We start from the raw sequence: 21216 nt of genomic DNA on the forward strand, positions 1-21216 counted from the left end.
AACCATGTACACAGCAAGAAACAAGTAATTATGTGAGTTTTTGGGCCTTACGGACGTAATTAGGCGATATATGCGTAGCTCAGCATGATGTAGCATGTGCATTCATACATCCTTATTTGTATACCGTGTACATAGTTCGCATCACGGATGATAATCACGTAGCCGAGTCCTCCCTCCACCATCGTTACGAGCTTCAAAGAAAGCAATAAACACTATAACCTGTGTATACCTACACAGGCTAAAAGCACGCGAGTCCAACGCACCAGCTTGTGTCTAATATTGTTACGTAAGATCCAAAGACGGCCAAGCCAATCACCATGTTATGCCTTCTGTTACATGCAGCCCATTTTGCGTTCGCGATTTATTGCGGTAAATATAAGCCCCGCGCTATCATCTATCGCAATTCAGTTTAAATGTACCGGAATATTGTCATAACAATGAATCAAATGAGGATGGTGCAAAAATCTTTCATTTTAATCATCGCCTTAACGCACGTCTTTCCTAATGTAAAAACAACAAGTGAAAAGTCTCAAAATATTCTTTGACTCTGTCCGATAATCCCCTTATTACCGTCGGCAGGTTTAAAGGTCTTAAAAAAAAACAACAACAAGAAGGTAGACATCCAGCGTTGTCCTGGTGTAACACGCAAGGCTATTGCATCACAGCAAAGACCGGGGAGCCGAGCTCATTTGCCTTTGTCGGGATGAAATCGAGCGTATCACGCGACGACAGAAGACAACAGAAAAACAGTCCAATATGTTTTCAAGTATATAGAATAAAGAAAGAAAAAAAAGAGTTCTTGTGTGACGGCTTCGGTTTTTATAAAGCCAGAGTAGGTCTGTTTCCTTTTGATTAAGAAACTCGACACCTTTCTTCACATCAACCCAAGAGCTAAGCCTTTTTGTTTTCCTTTCTTTTTTTTTTTCCTCATCTACGCGTTTTCGATCAGCCTTCTCCAACCTACGCTACTTTTAATACAGAGACTATGCATTCGCCCGCAGTTGCTCGTGTTTACCCAACGTCAATGAAGGATTGTTTTCCTCGTCTTAAATTTTAATATATAGACCTGCCTTATATACGCTGCCTTCATTTAGATACAGAAACGACTCGCACAGGCTTTTCATTCCATCATTTTGTTTGCCTCTTATTTTTTTTTTTTTAAAGCATCAATTTCTTGTTGACGCCCGTGCAAGAGTTTTGGGTTGCACGGTGGGGTGGAGAACGGCAGCAGTCTATAAAGGCGTAACATAAATAAGGCCATTATCGATGCGGGAAGCTGAACGTCATATATCCGTGGGTACAAGTCGGATCAGTTATGTTGAAATGCAACCGGAAGAACAGATGAAGTTTAAGGAGCGTGTGCACTGTGAATTAGAAAATACAAGATGGCAAAAGTGTCAAAATGAAACGACATAGCAGCAACTTGATGTTAATTAGAATTTCAGAAGCATTGGACTGCCAAGCGAACTCTTAAATGGAAACCAGTTTTCCAATGATTTATCTCGAAAATCATACATCTTCTGATGACATCTAATCGCTTACTCGTCACAAACAAAATCCTGTTTTTTTCGAATGTTTCCATTTTTATTATCTCATTCCTAGTATTTCCTCCAGCGAGTCATTAAAAATATATCGTTCATTTAGCCAAAAGTATTTCGCTGTCAGTTTCAAGCAGCGAGTCGTGGAGTCCGCAAATGAAAAATGTAGTTCTACATTACTGAACAGCTTGCATCCTCCTCCACGTTAATATGTCCGTGTGTACAACATTGAAGAGAGCTACACCCTATATACGGGGCCTCTGATGGATGTCGTCGGAGGGGTGTTTGATATCACGCACAAAAATCGCGTTCTCCGTTGATATTGGGCTCACGTTTTGTCGTTGAGGGGGGAAGCTACCGATGCGTGCGTAAAGGCCTACTATATATCGGTATTTCCGGCCGCATTATTCAAATAGCCGTGAGGACTTTATATGAGCCTAAATACAAGGATCAAAATCGTTCAACACATCCAATGCGAACGCATTATCCATGTAGGTTTTGGTTTTGACGCGTGTGTAGTTTGTAACCCTTTATGCTACACGACCTTCTTTTGACCTTATACGGTGTACTTAAGTACAGTAGCGTTTGAATAATGCATTGAAGCTGGAACACGTTTTTCAGCCAGTTTCTTTAAACCTCAAGCCTTCTGGCTTGGCTGCGACGTCTGATGGGGAAACAGGAACTTTGAAATGGGATTTACGATGGATATATTGTTCTCGTAAGAAATTGTTCAACCCTCGACGTGTAATTAAGTGAAGGAACAAACACGATGAAAAGCAGTGGGGAAGTGATAATAATGTCAGTTTTGAAGCCGGAGCCGTGATTACGTTTTCTTTTTCCCAACAGTCCGTGCAGTGACTTTACAAGAAGGGCCATTATGTAACTGTGGAAAAAGCTGTTGCCATTCGAGTCACTTGTATTCGAATTGAATTCTCTTTTATTTATCAGAAATAAGTTTGTTTTTTTTTTGGGGGGGGGGGGCTTTAAATCAAAGGTTAGATATTGAAGTCAACCATTCCAGGAAAAAAAATGGATATAAACTTAAGTGGGACTATGTCCGGGCATAGAAGCCAATGAGATCCCATTTCAAAGTTCTCCAACTGATGATTTCTATTCCGCTCTCTAACTCACTAGCCGTTCGATTAGAATCTTTCACGAAAAAAAAAAAATAAAACTTCTGTATATTCTTCCAGTTTCTACTGAACTTCAGTGGATGCAGAACGGACTACGAGATCCCCATTAGTCCTGCTAGGATCCATAAAGGCCTATCCTTGCGTCTTATTAATCAATTTCAGCTCTTCAACTTCTTTTACTCCCCGAATACATTTCACAAACTGAAGAATTCTTATATACCCCCCACTACATACCCCCGTCAGGTTTAGATGATGGGCCACACGCCCTTTGATGGATGCCGAGGATTGCGGAACACAACGAACCGATCCGTACAATACGACACTCAAAAAATTGGCTGGTTCTTTCTATATTTTTTCCCCTGTCGAATCCCTAAAAGCCTTTCGTTTCCTCCCATAGTTTACACAGAGAGAGTCCGGAAGAGAGGAGCTGTGCAAAAGAAGGACTTCTGGAGCTGAAAGAGACGGAGGCAAAAAAAAAAAAAAAATCAGGGAGGAGAAATAACACGCTATACGAGAAATCGAAGCTCTATAGCTGTTAAAGAATGATTGCCGACAGCCCGTTTATCATCGTGTTAGCGCCGGACGACCGGGGAGCTCGTTACAAGCCACGGACGACAGCCAAACGATTTTCACATACTCGGAATCGTCGTACTCCGCCTTCTTTTCGACGTATTATCCCCATATTCTGCGGTGCATCAGATGATGGGAGACTATATATATATATCCGCACATTTTCGATCAGATTATTTTGTTCCCCAACAAGCAAGCAATGCAGGAGCTTTTATACCTTCCGGATCGAGAATCAAACTGCCAGAAGTGTTATGAAAAAAAAAAAAATGACAGTTAAAAGAGTTTAAGAGCTTGGACATCAATTGACAATAAAAATAGGAAACGATGGAATATTTTTTTAAAGCGATTTATTCAGAGGGGTTCCGGCAACTCAGGGATAGTTGAGGACGTTTTTTTTTTATTTATTTAACGAAACTTTGTTCAACTTTGCGATCATCCGGGGAGCTCGACTCTCAGGTACGATTAACGTGTGGCTCCGTGAAATGCATACGAAAACTCCATCCGCATAAAAACGGAGAAACAGCCGCATTCGCTTTTCATGGCGTTCCGAAATCTTTGGTTATCGTTCCCTCTTATCTTAAAAAAAAAAAAAATGGGTCAATCTTCCAATAGAGAGCGGGAAGGCAGACGAAGTGGCTGGGCACAGGCCCTGTAAAACGCGCTATAATAGAAGCGGAATATAGGCTATCCAACTGACCCCATCGTCTCGATATTCGATGCCCTTCCAGACCTCATATTGGTTTCTTATAAACACCCAGACATCGGAGGGGTGGGGGGAGAGTCCGGTCAGACCATCAATGAGGAAATAGAGTGGCTGTGTGTAATACTTATTTTTTTTTTTCTTTAAAAAGGTACCCAAGTAACCAAAGTAAGATTCCTTCATTAGAAACACAGGGAGCTTTAGCGTCTGACCCTATGTGTGGAACTTAAACGAAACGTGCACACCCACACAGCACCGACCTGGGAGCTTTATATAATACGATAGAGAGAGTGAGGGGGGGGGAAACGAGGGTTGAGAAAGGGCGGTGACGACGACGCGTCGTGAGGGGAGGGGGGTTATATTCAACCGTCGTAGTCTCTCTTTTTTTTTTTTTTTTCATGTCCCCCCTCAGTTGTGGCTTAATGAAAAATAATGTGCAAACACATATATATACACCGAACTTAGCAGCCAAGGACTCCCCTAGCACAAGACTTCCCCTTTTTGTTGTATTTTTTTTTTCTTTCCCCTCTTAGTTTTTCTTTTCGTTTTCCTTCCGCTTTCCGTGCGGTACGGCTCCTATTGTTTGCTTCGGCAAAGCGACGGCACACGACGCCTATGGTTTTGAACGTTCATGTGCCCTTCTATTATTGTGGCATCTTCATCTAGATTTTATTTACGAATCCACACACGCTACACACGCGGCCAATATATAAATAAAAAGAAGGGGGACGGGAAACAAAACAAGAACTGGAAAAAGGAAAACTTCTAATCAAAGAGAACCGTTTCTCTTTTATTCGCCACGAGTTTTTTAGTTTGTTCCTTTCCTGTGCGTCTTTTTTTTTTTTTTTACTCGTTTTCTTTTTTGTTACATGAAGACTAATCAGCAAGACGATTGTGTCGCTCTGATTTCGTGACATAATTACATTTTTTCATTCGCCACATTCTTTTTTTCTAATTTAGAAACCATAACAATCCTCACACAGATTGCCTTCAAAAAATGGTGAGTATAGTTCCACACGCCAGACGTGAACATTGCGAGACATTGAACGCTATTAATCATCCACGTTAAAGCTCCCCGCTTTCCCCGTTTTAAATTGTAAATTTATTTGTCTTTTGTCGTCTTGTTTTTATACACGCGCTATTATCGCAATGATCGAATTTTCCATAGCAGCCAGCCACAATGGCTCGCTATAGATATAAAAAGTTTAGCCTTTGCTTTCATAAATACGACGTGTTAGTCCGTCACCACCTACACACACGTGATAGGCTCTTAAAATGTCCTACACTTGTGCACTAACAAAAAGAATTGCTTAATATTTCTAACCCCCCCCCCCCCCTTCTATACTCCCCAATGTTATCGCTAGATTACACACAGCTATATACTCGCTTGGAGGAACGCTACGGAGTAGTAGGCCTACATTCACACGTATACCTTTCCTCTTTCAAAAAAAAAAGAATTTCATCTGTTTTACCGTTCGTCCATTCACTATTTTATGATGGTTCTTACATCCTTTTTTTTCCTCCTTATTTCTTTATTCCGCGTTGCGGTGATTCAGCGCATACAACGACCAATCGATTCGGTGCAGTTCCCTGGTTGTTTTTTTATCCGCACAGCGATCTGTCGTATTGTCGATAGCAAAAAAATACAACAACAATAGACAAACGGAGAAGGACGTTTTTCATCTCACCTTTATTTTTTGGCCAACTTTTTCTTAATAATCCAACCTGTTCTCTTCGAGCCTTTCTCGCACCTCCTAGGTAACGCGACAATCAAAACATCCGTTTTATGTGACACGTTTTCTTTGAGTTTTGTTTGTCTCTCCTTATTAGAAGTGAACGTGAGTTACTTTTGTTTTTGTCCCATCTATGAATCCCGTCCACCAGTTGGGATTTCTTATTGATGGGCTCGAAATACAAAAAGTTTTTTTAAAGAAATTTTTTTATTGGTGTGTGCGTTTTGCAGCAACCCACGCTCTTAGGAAACTTCGACTTTTCGGTATACAATCGAAACAACGTTCGATTCGGTTGCTTAGTGGCACTACGTCGTGCAGATGAAACGGTGAAAAAAAAAATTGTGTGGGTACATTCGATGGCTGCGTCGATTTCTAGACGAAACGAGAAAGAAGAACATTCTGAAAAGGATCGGTTTGGGTGAGCAAAGAAAACAATACGTCAACACTTATTTCCCCCATTTTTATTCGTATTTATTATCGAATAGGGAACGAAAAAAAAAACGCTTTAAACGAGCGTAAAAGAAAAAGAGAATGGCCACATCAGAATGGCCGTGCCGTCAGCGAGTTAGCTGGCACGGCAAGAAAATATTTACTGGAAAGTAAGTGAGACAGAGACACACACACAAAGAGATATTTTCGTACACACAAGTCGTTCCGTGTAGAGTAAAAATAAAAGGATATTATTAAAAAAAAAAGGAAAAGAAAAAGAAGAACAGGACAGAAGGTTCGACTTGCAAAATGAAGACAAACGACGATAAGATCCGGCGGCTTTGATCAATCCCTCCCCACCCAGCCGCAAAAGCTCAGCAACCTGGTTCTTCGTTGAAAGGCTAAACAAGCGACAGTCTATATGTATACGTAGCACGCTATATAACATCCGGCCCGAAAAACAAAATAAAAATAAACAAAGGACACAGCTGCGAAAAACTTTTCTATCTTCTACGCCAAATTTTGCTGATGTTCAAAATATATCAATCAGCCATCATCCAGAAATGTCTCTAGTTGTTATGTCCCACCAACATGTGCGCTTTTAGATGGCGTCACATCAACAATGAAATGTGCGCAAAAAAAAAAAAGTCTTTAGGTAAAACGTCAATATTTAAATGAATGATGCGTGTTATTTTCGAGTATGTATGTACAACAGAACCAAGAAAACGACACGGCGGCCGTTATCAAGGGCAGACGCTGGGCTGTAGACGATGATGATAAAGCACGATGGAAGATTTCTTTATTATATAAGAATATAAAGAGCTCTAAGCAGCAAAGGCTTGACAATAGCTTTGTCTTTGTCGCGTATTTCTATTGGGCCTTCTTAGTGCAGGGTCATCTTAAAAATACGCGATCGAATTCAAGCCTGTCCCTGCTGCAGTTCTGACATTTCTTAGAGAGATTTAAAAAGCATTAATAAACCCTGGGAATTGTTTTCAAATACAAACGATTCGATTTTTTCTTCTTCTTTTATGTGACTCTTGCAACCCAAGTTCCAGGTCAAAAGGGAACTGAAGAAAAATACCTTTCGCTAATCAGCTGTCGATCGGGCTTTGGAAGTCTTGATGATGTGAAGTCGGATTTCCGATCCCAATAAAGAGAGAGATACATACTTCTTTTAACCATCCCTTATATATCTATTTTCTCTTGTCGGCTTTCACAGAGTTGTCGGCTTCATTGCGCCGTAGTAGACTATAAAAAAAGAAAACTCTCGAACGAACCTATTGAAACTGATCAGATGGTTCTAATTAGCGCGCGTTTCCACTTCAATTTGGGATTGAGGGAGGAGCTGATTCAAGAAATGAATGATCGTAGTCGATGTGCGCGCGCGCATTTAAAAAAAAAAAAAAAGAAAATCAAGAAGGGGCGAAACAAATACGTCGGATCTCGATGGAGAGTTACGTTTGTGCGTGCGTGTATTTTGTGTGCCATACGGCTATAGGATCGGGAGAGCTGTGGGTGGTATAATATTGGATGAAAGTGATAGTGGGGAGGTTGGAAAAGCAGAACGTCAACGGCTGCGAACGTGTCAGTTGACTCGCCACGATGCTCAACTAAAGATCGACCACAAAAGAGAGCTGGGCCTTTTGAATTTTTCAAGCCAAAAGTTTTTGTTTACATAGAGGAATTCGACTTTGAAATTCACGTTGACCGTAAGTGCGTCATGAACGTTAATTTGGCCAACGGAAGAGCCGTCGTCGTGTTCCAGTTGGCAAATATCTGTTGCGCAGCGGCGGTTGAATCGCTGGAACTATTTTGAATCGAACCTTTCGGTCGTTTATAACTCGAATTCATCTTTAATCTAAAGAGTGAAGAAAAAATACATTAGCATGGCATTGCTCCTCTCTGTGCATCAATTGATTCTGTTCTTCTTCTTCTCCATTCCCATCGCCGTGTCGGATGCGTCTACAGGTGAGTGTCTTGCGTCCATTTTGCGCACACGAGTTTAAATAAAAAATGAATCATTAAAATTAAGTGCAAGACTTCCGTTATCCATCGTATATTCGTCGAGTTTTAGCTGCGCGCAATTAACGTGGCATGAAAAGGTGACGAAAAGTGGTGGACGAACCACCCAAGAATGTGGGGAGAAGTGGGGAGTTTTTGAAGTTTGTCTCCTCCATATTTTGGCGCTTCCTTGTTATGACCGGTTGAGCAGCCGAGATCGCGTGTGTGTGTATATACATCTAAGCTACTTAGACGATCACGAATGGGGACGAGGTACGTGCGGGAGCGAAGAAAACGGGGAAGAAAGAGCACACAAGTAAGAGATTAAGAGCGCACGCATTAACTCGTCGGCTGTCAATTATGGAAGAGACCATGATCGTTTGCCGGTTTGTTCATCCGTCGTGAGTCTTGAGTGGTTCCGATATTTTATTCAGTACGCGAAATTAGGTAACAAAAGGAATGAAAAGATGCCGCCTCTACATCGGGGGAGGCAGGAACAGATGGACATTTTTATGCGCCAGTCGAGTAGATTATTGAATGTTGAATTCTAGCTCGCGGTATTAAGGCATTAACTCTAATTTTATACCGGCATTTTTTTCTTTTCCTTGTTCCTATCTCAGTGTGTCTTGGATGGTCATTATCCTTTACCGTATTTAACATCCTGCTCCTGTCAGAGTACCATGCGACTACCTGGTGAAATTAAAGTACGTCCAGGTTTAAATAAAAACTATTTTCTAATTTATTTCCATTTTAATAATAGAATCACAATTAAATTCATTATAACAGAGAAGTGAAAGCATTGTGTTCTACAGTATTTTATTAGTATATTTATCAAACTTACACGTAGTCACATGAAACTCTTTAGAAAATTCTGTGCGTTCACCTACACGTGTGTCTGCTCATACAAGGAGGAAGACAGAAGAGCCCGATCGGAATATATAAGATGAAAGACGAAGGCTTCTCTTTGAACCATTTCTTTTTCCTATACGCATATTGAGATCCATTGCGATGTCACTATATCACGCCCCCCCCCCCCCAGGCGCTATATCGGACGTTGTTTGCATTTGTAAGGTCTGGTCAGCACTTCTATCAGAGGGCACTAAGCGAACAGGGGGCAACCACTTGGACAGTGGGGGAGCATCACGACTTGGCATTGGAAAGCCGAGAACCGAAAATGAAATTCACGTTGTATGGGGGTGGAGTTGATTTTCTTTGGATTCCTACGAACCACTCCCATTGCCGTAGTGTGCCTAATGCTTCGTTAGCCTAGAGATGAATAGGTTACGTAATCCCACCTCGATTTTATCCCGCGTTCAAAAGAAAAATCGAGTCTAAATTTTAGGGCGTAGTGAACGACACACGCAAAAAGTTCTCGGTCACGTTATGCTTTTCACTTTTTATCTGCTGACGTGCCTGAACATGTCCGTCCTGTCCCCGCCATCGGGAAACATATGTAGACGCCTTAAATATTTGTAAAAAAACATCACAGGGATTGCGTGTCGATGAGAGTGCGGTGAAAAGCCCCCAACGTTTCCCTGTCATTAGATTGTTTTACTTCGTTAATGCAATTTCAAATGACATCAGACAAACATGACCGTATAGGCCCTCTCTCCTCCCCATCGGGGACAATTGTTCTGAGGCCTCAAAGAAAGGCTTTGACAACAAGAAAAAGATTGAGTAGTGCGATAGCGTCACCACAGGAGCACTTTTCTCTTTGATGTGTTTGTAACATTCAGCGCATATAGATGATTGGTTGAAGAACTATCGCGTTCTACTACCACGGTAGAACGGTGAAATTCTGATTGACAGGAGCCCAACGAGATTCACGTCACCTTGGCAACACCCTTCGAAATCAGTTCAGGCCATATGATTAAAGATGAAAAATAAAAAACATATACAAGAGGCCTTAGAACTTTATGTGCTATTGTGGTTGGGCTACTGACCTTTTAACAGCTAACTGAATAACGGCTGAATTTTTTTTTGTTCGGCTTAATCATCGAAGAAAACTGCTCTATAGTCAACAATGTGTTTCCGCTTCAGTGGTAAATAGCCGTTTAATTTTTGGTTTTCGGTGTTTTGGACGTAAGCTGAATTTAGACAAACGCAGAATGTGATATAAGGTTTCAGTTCGGTGTCTAACTCGATTAAGCCAACTGCCTCTGCTATTGAAAGCCCCCCAAAAAAAAAATATATGCTACTACTAAGTGCGGGGCATCAACGATATTATAGACACAATGAAAACGACGTCGATTTTGAATATGAAGCGCGATGGGAAGCCCTTGTTGTGTCAACTGTTTTCCTACTTGTTATCAACCAATTAAGGATAGAACGCATAGTCGTCAAATGCGGCCCGCTTTATAAATACCCAATCCGTGATGTTTCATCCGATGAGAACAAAACTCTTGAGAAGTAGGGGGGGGGGGGGTCATGAAACACGCAAGCGGAAAAGCAGAACAAAAGACTTACACAAAGTAGCTTGTGTCTCAGCGATAAACACGGGCCTATAGCGGCAAGAGCAAAAACATATAGTCGTGTCCTGAACGCAAGTAAAACACGCGGAAAGTCATCGTATATAGAGATGACACAATAAGATCTCTGGTTTGTATAGTGCGCCATCATAAGTGCACCGCGTAACAAGCAATGCAGGTTTGCCTTCGAAAAAAATAATAACAGACATCAGCTAGACGTGACACAAAAGAATCTGCGCCTTCTCTTTGATGCTAAAGAGTCCGATAGACAAAAGCTTTTTTTTTCAAATCGCAACACATTGGCTTTTTATATTCTTTGATTCGAGTGTTTATCCGGTCATTTTTTTTTTAGGTTGCAGATCGATTGAATGGGATTGGATAATTTAAGTCCTGCTGTATAGAACGAGTGAAGAGAGGGGGAAGTCTATTATTCTCGTCTCGTTCAACAAAAAGATAATTAAAGCCACTTTGATGTGTTCAAGTGATGAAGTTCAAAAACAAAAGCCGGGATGTCGGAGTTGGCGTTACACGGTTGTAGGAAGCCCATCGCATATGAACATTTTCCGTTTGTTTACTTCCGTCTATTTCATTACGACAAGCCAATATAAATTTTTTATGCGTTTTCTTTTCCCGTTTAGTATTTTGGTTGGGTTTCTTAAGTTAGCTTCATCGCTTATTTAATGTGACAAACTGTTACAACGTTGTGTGGTTATGAATCTTATAGATATCCAGGTAACTATGGCCATTGTTTTTTCATTATTATAAAAAATGTATAAAAAAAAACAGATACAGAAGAGATTCCAAGAAGAATAAAGAAAACTCTTGTACAAAAAATACGGAGATCAAACTAAAAGCGGAAGGCCCTCAACTCGGAAGAATATAAAAGGAGTTGGGCTATACCTGCCATCCGCGCAGAACGTGCGATAGACAATCAAAAGTCTGATACAGTTTCCACGCTCTGTCTCGTCATCGTGCATTATAAATCAAACCATTAGCAGCATAGCGAAGCAAACATGTAAGCTGAGAGCGAAAAAACGGTTAGGACTCGTGCCAATATAGAGCCCCACCTCCCACTCTGGTCCAGTAATCGTGTCATCAAAGAAACATTCGGGTCAAACCACCTCGATGCGGACGCGGCTATTGCCCATTCCCGTTGTTCCAGCCCACTACAAGCACCTAGTGTTTTTCCCTTTTTTTTCGTCCGTTTCGATAATATCTTATCCTTCGATCTCGTCGGAGACATTTGCGTGACAGTGCATGACGTCGAACACGCATCGCGAGGGATGCAGGTGAGACTATAGTGTGGAAATAAAACATCTAACCTGAAAACAAAAAAAGGGAAATAAAACAAGGAAAACAAGGACAAATAAAAGAACACACCCGAAAGAAAAAAATCAAAATGAATACACAGTGAATTGAGCACCGGCTAGAGACTACGAAAAAAAGAAGCAATAGCTCTCTTTTTTTTTTTCTTTCTTCCTTATAAAAACAGCTATATAACCCTCTCACCGTGTAAAGATAGGCAACCTATAAATCTTGATGCGCATTGATGAGTCGGAAATAGGTTTTCGTTCACCCGCAGTAGTTTTGTTTTTCTTATAACATTGCAACCCACCTTACATCCCCTGCTTCGTTCTTATTCTTCTTCCCTCGTGTTATTCCAATGTCTCCCCCTTTTTTTTTCTTTTACTTACTTTTTTATACGACCGACAGTGCGAGGATATTGCCCGACTGGCCGACTATCCCGCGTGAGCTCGTCGGGGCTGTAAAAATAAAGAGGCTAAGGGTCGCAAGTCGTCGTTGACAGCCGAACCCACGTAACAAATCCCTCAGACCACCATACCCCCCCCCCCCCCTCAAGGCTCGTGACACAGACCCCCTTCAGAAAAAAAGAAGGAACTTGACGTAGATGAGAAGGGACATCGGCAGGGTCTGCTATAAAAAGTCCTTTTTTTCTTATTCCTTGGCCGAAGAAAAAAAAAAAGAAATTTTCAACCTGAATCGGATAGCAGAGAGAATTCAATCGGGAGCGGTACGGAGGTACATAACTTGATTTCATTAACGTCGTGTCTTATCACGCTAGAGGTCGGCCGACCTTTCGGTCGAAATAATTAGAATCAGAATGTATGTTTAGTAGTTTCAAAAGCGATTAAGCCTACAACAAGTCCACCGTAGGGTTGTCCTCGTCAGCGCTTGCATGCCGCGTGCAAACTAGAAGCCCGTATAATACACACGACTTTGCACATAAGTCGCCAGCGCAGGCCGCCTTAATTGACAGCATCCGAGGCCGAAGTCCGGCGAAAAGCTTTTGTTACACATCCAATCAAGCGGCTATCCTTATATATACTTTTAGCTATGTAAACACGCACCAGGACCGCGCTATGTCTGTAAGCAAAAAAAGAGATAGACCTTAAGGGTTTGTTATGCCATCTGCTGTTTCGTGTTTGGGTGGCATAGCAGCGCGGACTAATGATATTATGGCCGCACGCGAACCGGCAAAGAAGAAATGTGCGGAAAATCTCCTGGCGATCAGTGACGACACTGCAAGATCGACCCCCGATGTGTTCCCCTTCCATACGTACGTTTGCTAAATTAGCCGCAGACCTGTCAACCTCTCTCTCCCTTTCATCCGGTATGTAGGAGCCTAATGCGATGTGCTCTCTCCTTGTTTTGCAAAGGGGAAAATAAAAAGGATTAGGAAGCGGCGCAAACATGTTTATGCACATGCTCACTTTGCTTTCAGGATGGCCTATAGATTATACGTGCTTGTTAAGTAAAGAACTGCATAGAGAAAAAGCGCTAATGGTCTAGAATATAGAGAAAGAACGAACATTTTAATCCCTCTCTAGATGCTGTATTTTTTTTTGTTGTGTTCTTTATGCATATGGCTCTCCATACTAGATTACTTAGATTTCTTTTCTTATTTAAAGCCGTATGGAATGTATTGCAAACGTTCTTATTAAACAGAGGCGTTCTAAGATGGCCGTCCTTTTCTTTGCGGTTGATGCTGGTTCATATCTGAGACTAGATCACGGCCATTTGGTTGTAATATTGAAGCACACACGACAGTTTTACACATTACGGCTCAATTTCGATGAATTTGAACGATTCGTTTGCGCCGCATCCACCTCTTAATATTTGCTGCGCACCTTATGCAAAACTTTCGGTCGAATCTCGTTAAGAATAATCTACTCACTTTGGTGACAATCGTGTGATGAGACGAATTAGATCGTCTCTGAAAAACATATCGGAAAAGATCCACTAACGTCGTTACGTAACTGATAACTCATTCACGTTGGATTGGATTTTCATATTAATAGCATTGGCAGCCCAGCACACAGCACTGCCACGAGTTTCGTTCGCTGAACCAGTTTCGAACGTCACGGTGGCTGTTGGACGGGACGCTGCGCTCAGTTGCGTCGTTGATAATTTGGGAAGCCATCGGGTGAGTTACGTGCAATCGTTCGACGTTAAAAATCATCCACAATCACGTCGTTTTTAAAAGGTGGCATGGGTGCATCTTGACCGACAAATGATCCTGACGATCCATCGCCAAGTTGTGGCTCGTATTGGTCGCTTTAGCGTTTCGTACGATCATCAGCGCACCTGGCATTTACACATCCGCGGCGTCCAGCCAGAAGACGCCGGCCGTTACATGTGCCAGGTTAATTCGGAGCCTATGATCAGCCAAGTGGGCCACGTTCACGTTGTCGGTAAGTAACACGGGCCTATGCAATATTAGGTACAGTTCAATTCACGCTGTAATTGTTGTTTGGATGTGTCGGAATTGCTTCTATTTTTCTGTTCCGAAACGAATTGCAACGGCAATTATACATGCGTACAGCGACTAATCCAAACATGTTGGCCACCCCAGCGTCTTTGATTCATTTGTATTAGTGCACACATGGCACAAAGCTTAATCAAAAGCTGGAATTAGATTTGCTATTACGCGCTGATCTTGGCAAATTGTTCGTGTGTGTAAACCTTTTCGTGAAGTTGATGAACAATCAAACAGCCATCAGGAATTCATCGAGAACGTCAAACAGCATTTGCGGGATATCCTGTTTGTTCTTTTTATCCCTTACTTTCTGCACACGCGTAGCACTCTGAGAACAAGGGGGAAAAGCGGATCAACCGGAACAAACTCGTGACTGACATGAGATCTTATGCGATTTTATAGTTCCGCCATCGGTGATTGATGAGGATAGTTCACCGTCGCAACTGTCAGTCAGAGAGAACGTCCGCATTTCGCTGCTCTGTCGTGGCCGTGGCGTGCCTTCACCAAGAGTCAATTGGAAACGAGAAGATGGTCGGGCTCTCATCGAAGGCAAAACGGTTAATCATCAAACTGAAACCGGGTCGACTAAACGTGGAGGTTTGTTTGTTGTTTGTGTAGATCCATCAACAGATGGAATTTGAAAAATGGTTAATTATATTGCAGATTTAGCTGGCCGCTTGATCATCGCACAGGAAGGCGAAGAGTTGATCTTCCCCAAAATTAGCCGGACCGATTCTGGAGCCTATTTGTGCATCGCCAGCAACGGCGTGCCACCAAGCGTCAGCAAACGCATAATCCTCGATGTTGAATGTACGTTATCTCTTTTCCTCTCTATAATTAGTAGTCTATTATTAAAAAAAACCGAAAGAAATCAAAGGATAGCAAACAGTGTTATTGAAAACTCTGTTTAGGCTACATGGTAGGCCGCTAGACGTGGAAGTATACGTAAGATTAACTGTATAGCTACGGAATATTTTCTCTTTGATCACGCAAAGTCCCTATTCCCGTGCCAGTCGTCACACACACACACACACAGACAAAATACGAAGAACCAATTACAACCAGAGCGGAATCAATGAGTGACGCTCTCGAGCCTCGCTGGATTTGTTTGACGAGAAGTCCATCTCTGAGTCTCTCTCTGGTCGTCCCCCCACCTCGACTCTCTACATTCGTGACGGGCCTTTGAAGTTGTCAATCGCTCCAAGATATGCATTTTCCCCTCCTCTTTATAAATATATGTTCTTCGTGTGCTATTAATCACGCTGCTGGTGCACTCCATCCCGGCAATCGCGATATATATGTTTATTCGAGAGGGTTATTTTTTTTTTTGCGTTCCAGTTTTGATTTCTTTATATCAAGTTTCTTGTGTCTCTGCTAGTACCAATTAGTTTGATGATGATAGCTGCATCCGTTTTCGATTGAACCAAACGACTTCGCTCACTCACGACGGCCCGATATTTCCAGAACTATCATATACTGCGTAGCTTGAACGATACATTTATTACATGCGCCACAAACTGCTAATTTTTAAATGCACAATTTTAAAAACAGTTTGGCTATTATTTATTAACGATTAGTTGAACCGATGATGTTCGTACCCCATCAACTACTCGGCTCACCTCTCGGTGGCTCGCTCATACTCGAGTGTCTAACAGAGGCTCACCCGCGACCCATCACCTTTTGGACTCGCACGGATGCCAATAACGTCAACGGTATCATGCTGCTGCCATCCAAACGGCTCAGGATCGACACTTTACACGTCGGCTACCAGACCCAGATGAAACTGCACATTCACCAGGTAGAGCCGCAAGATATCGGTCATTACAAATGCGTCTCTAAGAACTCGCTGGGCGAAGCTGAGGGATCCATTCGAGTTTACGGTATTGCACTAGAAAACGAAAATGTCTTGAAAATCAAAATTTTATGTTTCTTTTGTTGTTTCACGTCGTAGAAATGCTGTCAACTCCACCGCCATCCAAACAAATTGATGGACGACTGATATCAGTGACGACGTCGACCCTCTCCCCAGGTATATTATGCATATATTGAGCTATGGCAGAACGCCTACAGTTTCTAAAAACTTATGAAACGGGCAGTCGTGTCGTTTGACTGTCAACTTCCTTATTCGTCATTTGAATATTTGATGATATTCATGTTTTACGCGGTGCTTCGCGGCACGTGATGTGTTCCATTGCGAATACATCCAAAGGCATGATTCATTATTGAACGAAGACGCAGTGTTTTGTAACATAAATCTGCCTGTGCTCAAAGTCAATCTCCGGCTAAAGTATAAACCTAAAAACACAGTCAAAAATAGACTAGCAAATTCGCTGGCTCATAGACTTACAGAATAAATAAGCGGGCCAGTATAAAATATGTAATGAACTTCATGCAGGGGAGGAGGGAAAGTAGGCCGAAAAAAAAGAGCTACAGATGTAGATTTTATTTGCAAAGGCAAAACAAAGTTGCAAAGATCGATCTAAAGGAATTTTGTAACATTATTGAATGTTCCAGCTGGAGCGATCCCATCGGCGGTGAACGACGTGGATCGACGATCTGGAAGCAATGGTAGCTCAGATGAATTCATCGAGAGTAACGGGAAAGGAAAAACGACGCATGAAAGTGTTCTAGGTGACCAAACGATTACATACGAGAAGAATGCCGCTAAAAAGCATAACGGTGTCGTCAATTCCCGATCAAACGGTAAATGCATTAATGCTTTTATTGATTAGCTGTTCTACTAGCAACATAACTAAATATACGCAAATATGTTGGGACTCGAAAGTGAAAGAAAAATATTCATTTACTTGTTGCGGTTATGTCATTTCAGGTTCTCCAAGTACCTCAACTCAGTGGTTGATGCCGTCGCTGCTTATCTGTATCTTGTGTTCTTCATTTTCCATTATGTTTAGATGAAAACAATTCCCCAGCATTTCCCTTAATGCAATTTGGTTGTTTCGCAAACCTACTGAAACAAAAATCACCCTGCTTTTAATCTCAAATAATTATTCGATCGTTCTGTATAAATACATTTGGCTTCAATACAAAAAAATAAAATATTATTAACCCCTAGCCCGCTGAAGTTATGTACAAATTAGATGAATTTGTTGTTACTTGCTGATGCTCGACTTGCGATATAAGGCTGGAAAGGTGAAAAGAGTAGTGAAATTCCTGAGCAAACGTTAAACGAATTTTTCAGTGTTTATTTCATAATAATAGCAATTCTACTGTGGGCAAGAGGGCCGCACTGAAAACACATAGAAATGTACATCGCGAGTTAAGTTAGACTATATTATTTGTGTTTGATATTCTGTTCTAAAGCTTTCTTGTTCGCATCCCCGCCCCACAGCATTGCGAAAACTTGTCGCTCGTTTAGTAGTGACTCTTCATAAGGCACTGCACGAGCTGTGGCTACGATGTATTTCAATGCGTGTACGATTTGTGGTGCGTGACAAAGTTTGGGCTGCAACCACTGTTTTGCCTCTTCTACAGCTTCGGTTAATTCGTTTGACTTTGTGATGCCATTGGCGAGACCCAAGGCTACTGCTTCCGGTGCAGCTATTTGACGTGAGGTAAGAAGCAGTTCAAGTGCTCGATGCTGACCCAACAGTTGGACTAAGCGAGTACCACCTCCCCATCCAGTGACGACACCCATTCGACCTTGAACAAAACCGATTTCGCCTTTTTCTGTGAATAAGCGAAAGTCACAAGCTGTTGCTAGTTCTGCTCCCCCACCGAGAGCTTTGCCTTGAATCAGGGCCACCGATATTAAAGGCAGTTGATGAAGGCGTGTAAGAGTATTGTGCATTAACGTGGACATTTTGTACCCTTCGTCGGGATTGGAAATTTGGCGAACGGTATTTAAATCTCCCCCAGAACAAAATGTTTCTCCAACTGAATGCAAAATTATTCCTTTGCCACTTTTCCATTCCTCTAATTCATTCACAGCATTCCAGAGGTTAACCATCATACTACCTAAAAAAAGACCATTGAAAAAGCATATACGTCATTTATGAAATGTCAAATGATATTTCAGTACCACTAAGAGCATTGCGTCTTTCTGGATGATTGATTTTGATAACAGCAACTCCACTCTGATCATCTTTAGTCAATTCTACTTTTCCTCCTTCATATTTTGAAAACTGATCACAAATCACACTGATGGAAGTATCTGGGCCTGCGTAATGATTCACCCATCGCCTATTTTCATTTAAACTCATGTCTGAAGACGAAGCTTTCAAAAGACGTCGTGTGATTGGAGCTGCAGCGGAAATATAACGTAAGGACATTGGGACTATTTAACAGGCCTGCCAAGAAACCGGCTTTGTATATAATTTTTTCTTTAACAACTTGAACCTTACTATCGGTAGAAGTGGTATACATACGACCAAGAAACTTATGTTTACAGTGAAGTAATCGTGAAAATCTAGAACACATTCAAGCAAGATTCATGGAAAATTTCCTAGGTTTGTTTTGATGGCCTATGCTGCCCTCCGTGGGCAGTATTGGATACCCAAATATGTGTTGAGCTATGGCCCTCTCTGAGCCACTGGGAAAGGCAATGCAATGCGGTCTCCGTCATTTATCTTCCAACGGGAAAAGTGAAAATCCGGATACTACTATTAGCTAAATGACCTCAATGGACGCAGCAGCATTTAGTTAGGTTCCCAAAAAAAGAACGAGAAACTGTTTTTGCTGAAGCAGCTTTTATTGAAAAACACAGTCACTTGTTTGTGAAACAGCTATGTAGAGCTTTCCTGGTCCATGTAAAGCTCTTGGTTACGCCGCTTAAACTTTTTTATTGTACTAGGTAGGTGTTCTTCCGTTACGTCCTCACTTGATTTGTTTAAAGTTGTCGTTTCAGTCACTTCTTCCTTTTCCTTGAGTAAAGGCTCCTCATCGAGCGTTTCATTCTGAGGTTGTGGTAAACTCATTTTACTTCTTTTCTGTGGTTTGGTGTCAACAAAGAAGACATCGTTGTTTTCATGGCATGCTTGCTCTTCAGGCTGATCACCAAGCTGTTCTTCTTCATCATCATCTTCTAGTGCTATTTCGTCTGGGTTAATGACAGGTGCGGAAAGAATAATGGGTTTCCCAATTAACTTTTCCAACGGATCGTCGATGCCAAGTTTTTCGCAAAAATCTGTTGTTTGGGGATTCAACTGTGCTTCAGCCTGTCGTGCATTCCTGTTGTAGTTGGGTCTTGGTTTGAATGGCTCCGCTGTCTGCACAAAATTTGACGGAATTTTGTAATCGTTGTTAAAGATCGTTTTGATTTCTTCTATTTCTTCTTGGCTTGGGTAAAACTCCCATCTGATAAAACAATGATGTCAACATCGGAAAGATAAGAAATATAAATGTTCTGCAACCTCTCTGTAGAACCAGGACCTCCGCTAGGCATATATTGGGTAGTAGGGCGAACACTTAGCAAATGGTTTGTCGATCGAAGAATTGCCAACCAATGCGGATCATAACACAGTTCCAAACTTTGGTTTGAATCATGTGGTACTTCTATTAACTTAAAAAAAATGTGAATATGAATTCTGGTTTGCGTAACGCAATAATGAAGTACGCATGAGTCTATTGATTTACAACTTACTTCAAGATACTGACGCCTGGGGAGACATTTGTCGAGAGCTAGGAAATTGGTTGATTGTGTTTCATTATGTTGCACTGTTGCTGCAAACCTACAGTGAAGGTGAGCTGCAAACCAATGTTTTGGTTTAAGCTCATGAAGCAAACTTTCGCCAGCCTGGCTTCCTAAAATGTTGTTGGCGATTTCATCACTGAAAAATAAAATGTTGTTATAAAACAATGGTTGTGCAGAAAACTTGCATACAATCTCCAACCGAAAGAATGGCTTCCAGTGCAGAAGTTCCCTTGTGTCAGCATAATTATAGATGCCACGGGGCCAATCATGTGAAATGAAAATGTCTATTCCTTCTTTTATCTAAAAAAAAAGAATGATTAGGTGCAAATTTTTATTTTGAAATTCAAGCTTCATTACCTGTTTTAGTCGAAATACTTCAAGGCTACGGACATGATAGGCTGATCTCATGGTGCTGTTGGTATAGGGGGGTCTTTCAAAATGACCTTTCAAGTAATCATGCCCTTTAAAAATTCCAGATATACCAGCTATTCTAATACCACCAAATCTTACTACTCCGGCATAGCCAAGATAGTATATATTTGGGGCAACCCATCCACCATATGCTAATTCTTGCAAATAATTTGATGCTTCATGATTTCCACCAATGAAGATGGTTAAAATGGGAGCTATCAGTTCACCACTATAGTACCTGTTTAAAAATAACACATAAAATACTTCGTGATATGGTATGTGCTGAAAATGTACCTATAGAATGTACAGATGTGACGGAACTTATCCGGTACCGCCATACATTGTAAATCGCTTTCGTTTCGAACGGCTTGAAAATCTCCGCAACATATTAGTAAATCAACTTTAACGTTTCTTTGCCTTGACAAATTTTCTACTGAACGGTAAATTTGATCGAGTTCACCATGGGCACATCCTTCAATAGCAATAATCATTTCTTGTTCAAACAAACAACCGGATTGCTGATTTTCACGCTTGGTTTCCGATTTGCAGTTGAATATTTGATCTTCTATATTTTTTGGAAATCAAGGCACAATATAACGATGGAAGCATAAATGAAATTTGTTTTGAAGTTGTTATGGAGCACGCCGGGTCCCCGATGCCTAGTGTCAAGAAAACAAAACAAATTTTGGCCGGAAAGTTTTCGAAAAATTTTTCATATAACTTTTTAATTGCACAAGGTTTCATTTAGAAAAAACTATTGGTACTATAAAAATGATAATAGATGATTTTTTGCTTGACTGAT

At 41.3% G+C, this 21216-nt stretch overlaps 2 protein-coding genes across 2 annotated transcripts; one reads left to right on the plus strand and one right to left on the minus strand.

Moving 5' to 3' along the window:
* The first annotated feature begins 7606 nt into the window (after nucleotides 1-7606).
* Nucleotides 7607-17423, plus strand: LOC130699817 (lachesin-like). The gene is made up of 9 exons (XM_057521934.2): nucleotides 7607-8074; nucleotides 13896-14020; nucleotides 14081-14288; nucleotides 14756-14950; nucleotides 15017-15163; nucleotides 15931-16233; nucleotides 16305-16382; nucleotides 16868-17056; nucleotides 17184-17423. The coding sequence occupies exons 1-9, from the start codon at nucleotides 7993-7995 to the stop codon at nucleotides 17267-17269; spliced, it is 1413 nt and encodes a 470-aa protein (XP_057377917.1). The 5' UTR covers nucleotides 7607-7992; the 3' UTR covers nucleotides 17270-17423.
* Nucleotides 17424-17535: 112 nt separating this feature from the next.
* LOC130700338 (lariat debranching enzyme B-like) lies at nucleotides 17536-21041 on the minus strand. The gene is made up of 8 exons (XM_057522384.2): nucleotides 20709-21041; nucleotides 20361-20652; nucleotides 20203-20303; nucleotides 19953-20139; nucleotides 19723-19871; nucleotides 19191-19666; nucleotides 18393-18575; nucleotides 17536-18328 (listed from the first exon to the last, which is right to left on the minus strand). Exons 1-8 carry the CDS (start codon nucleotides 20903-20905, stop codon nucleotides 17646-17648), a joined length of 2268 nt encoding a protein of 755 aa, XP_057378367.1. The 5' UTR covers nucleotides 20906-21041; the 3' UTR covers nucleotides 17536-17645.
* Between the last annotated feature and the right edge of the window lie 175 nt (nucleotides 21042-21216).

Source organism: Daphnia carinata, chromosome 10 (genome assembly GCF_022539665.2).
Source record: "Daphnia carinata strain CSIRO-1 chromosome 10, CSIRO_AGI_Dcar_HiC_V3, whole genome shotgun sequence".
In the NCBI taxonomy this organism is placed as follows: domain Eukaryota; kingdom Metazoa; phylum Arthropoda; class Branchiopoda; order Diplostraca; family Daphniidae; genus Daphnia; species Daphnia carinata.

What these genes read in the sequence shown, in the direction of transcription:
- LOC130699817 (XM_057521934.2), top strand. Translation starts at nt 7,993, where the DNA reads ATGGCATTGCTCCTCTCTGTGCATCAATTGATTCTGTTCTTCTTCTTC. An exon ending in GGGATCCATTCGAGTTTACG is followed by an intron (nt 16,234 to 16,304) that starts GTATTGCACTAG and finishes TTCACGTCGTAG; the next exon opens with AAATGCTGTCAACTCCACCG. An exon ending in CGTCAATTCCCGATCAAACG is followed by an intron (nt 17,057 to 17,183) that starts GTAAATGCATTA and finishes ATGTCATTTCAG; the next exon opens with GTTCTCCAAGTACCTCAACT.
- LOC130700338 (XM_057522384.2), bottom strand. Translation starts at nt 20,905, where the DNA reads ATGATTATTGCTATTGAAGGATGTGCCCATGGTGAACTCGATCAAATT. An exon ending in CACTGGAAGCCATTCTTTCG is followed by an intron (nt 20,140 to 20,202) that starts GTTGGAGATTGT and finishes TTTATTTTTCAG; the next exon opens with TGATGAAATCGCCAACAACA. An exon ending in GACAACTTTAAACAAATCAA is followed by an intron (nt 18,576 to 19,190) that starts GTGAGGACGTAA and finishes CTTCGTCTTCAG; the next exon opens with ACATGAGTTTAAATGAAAAT.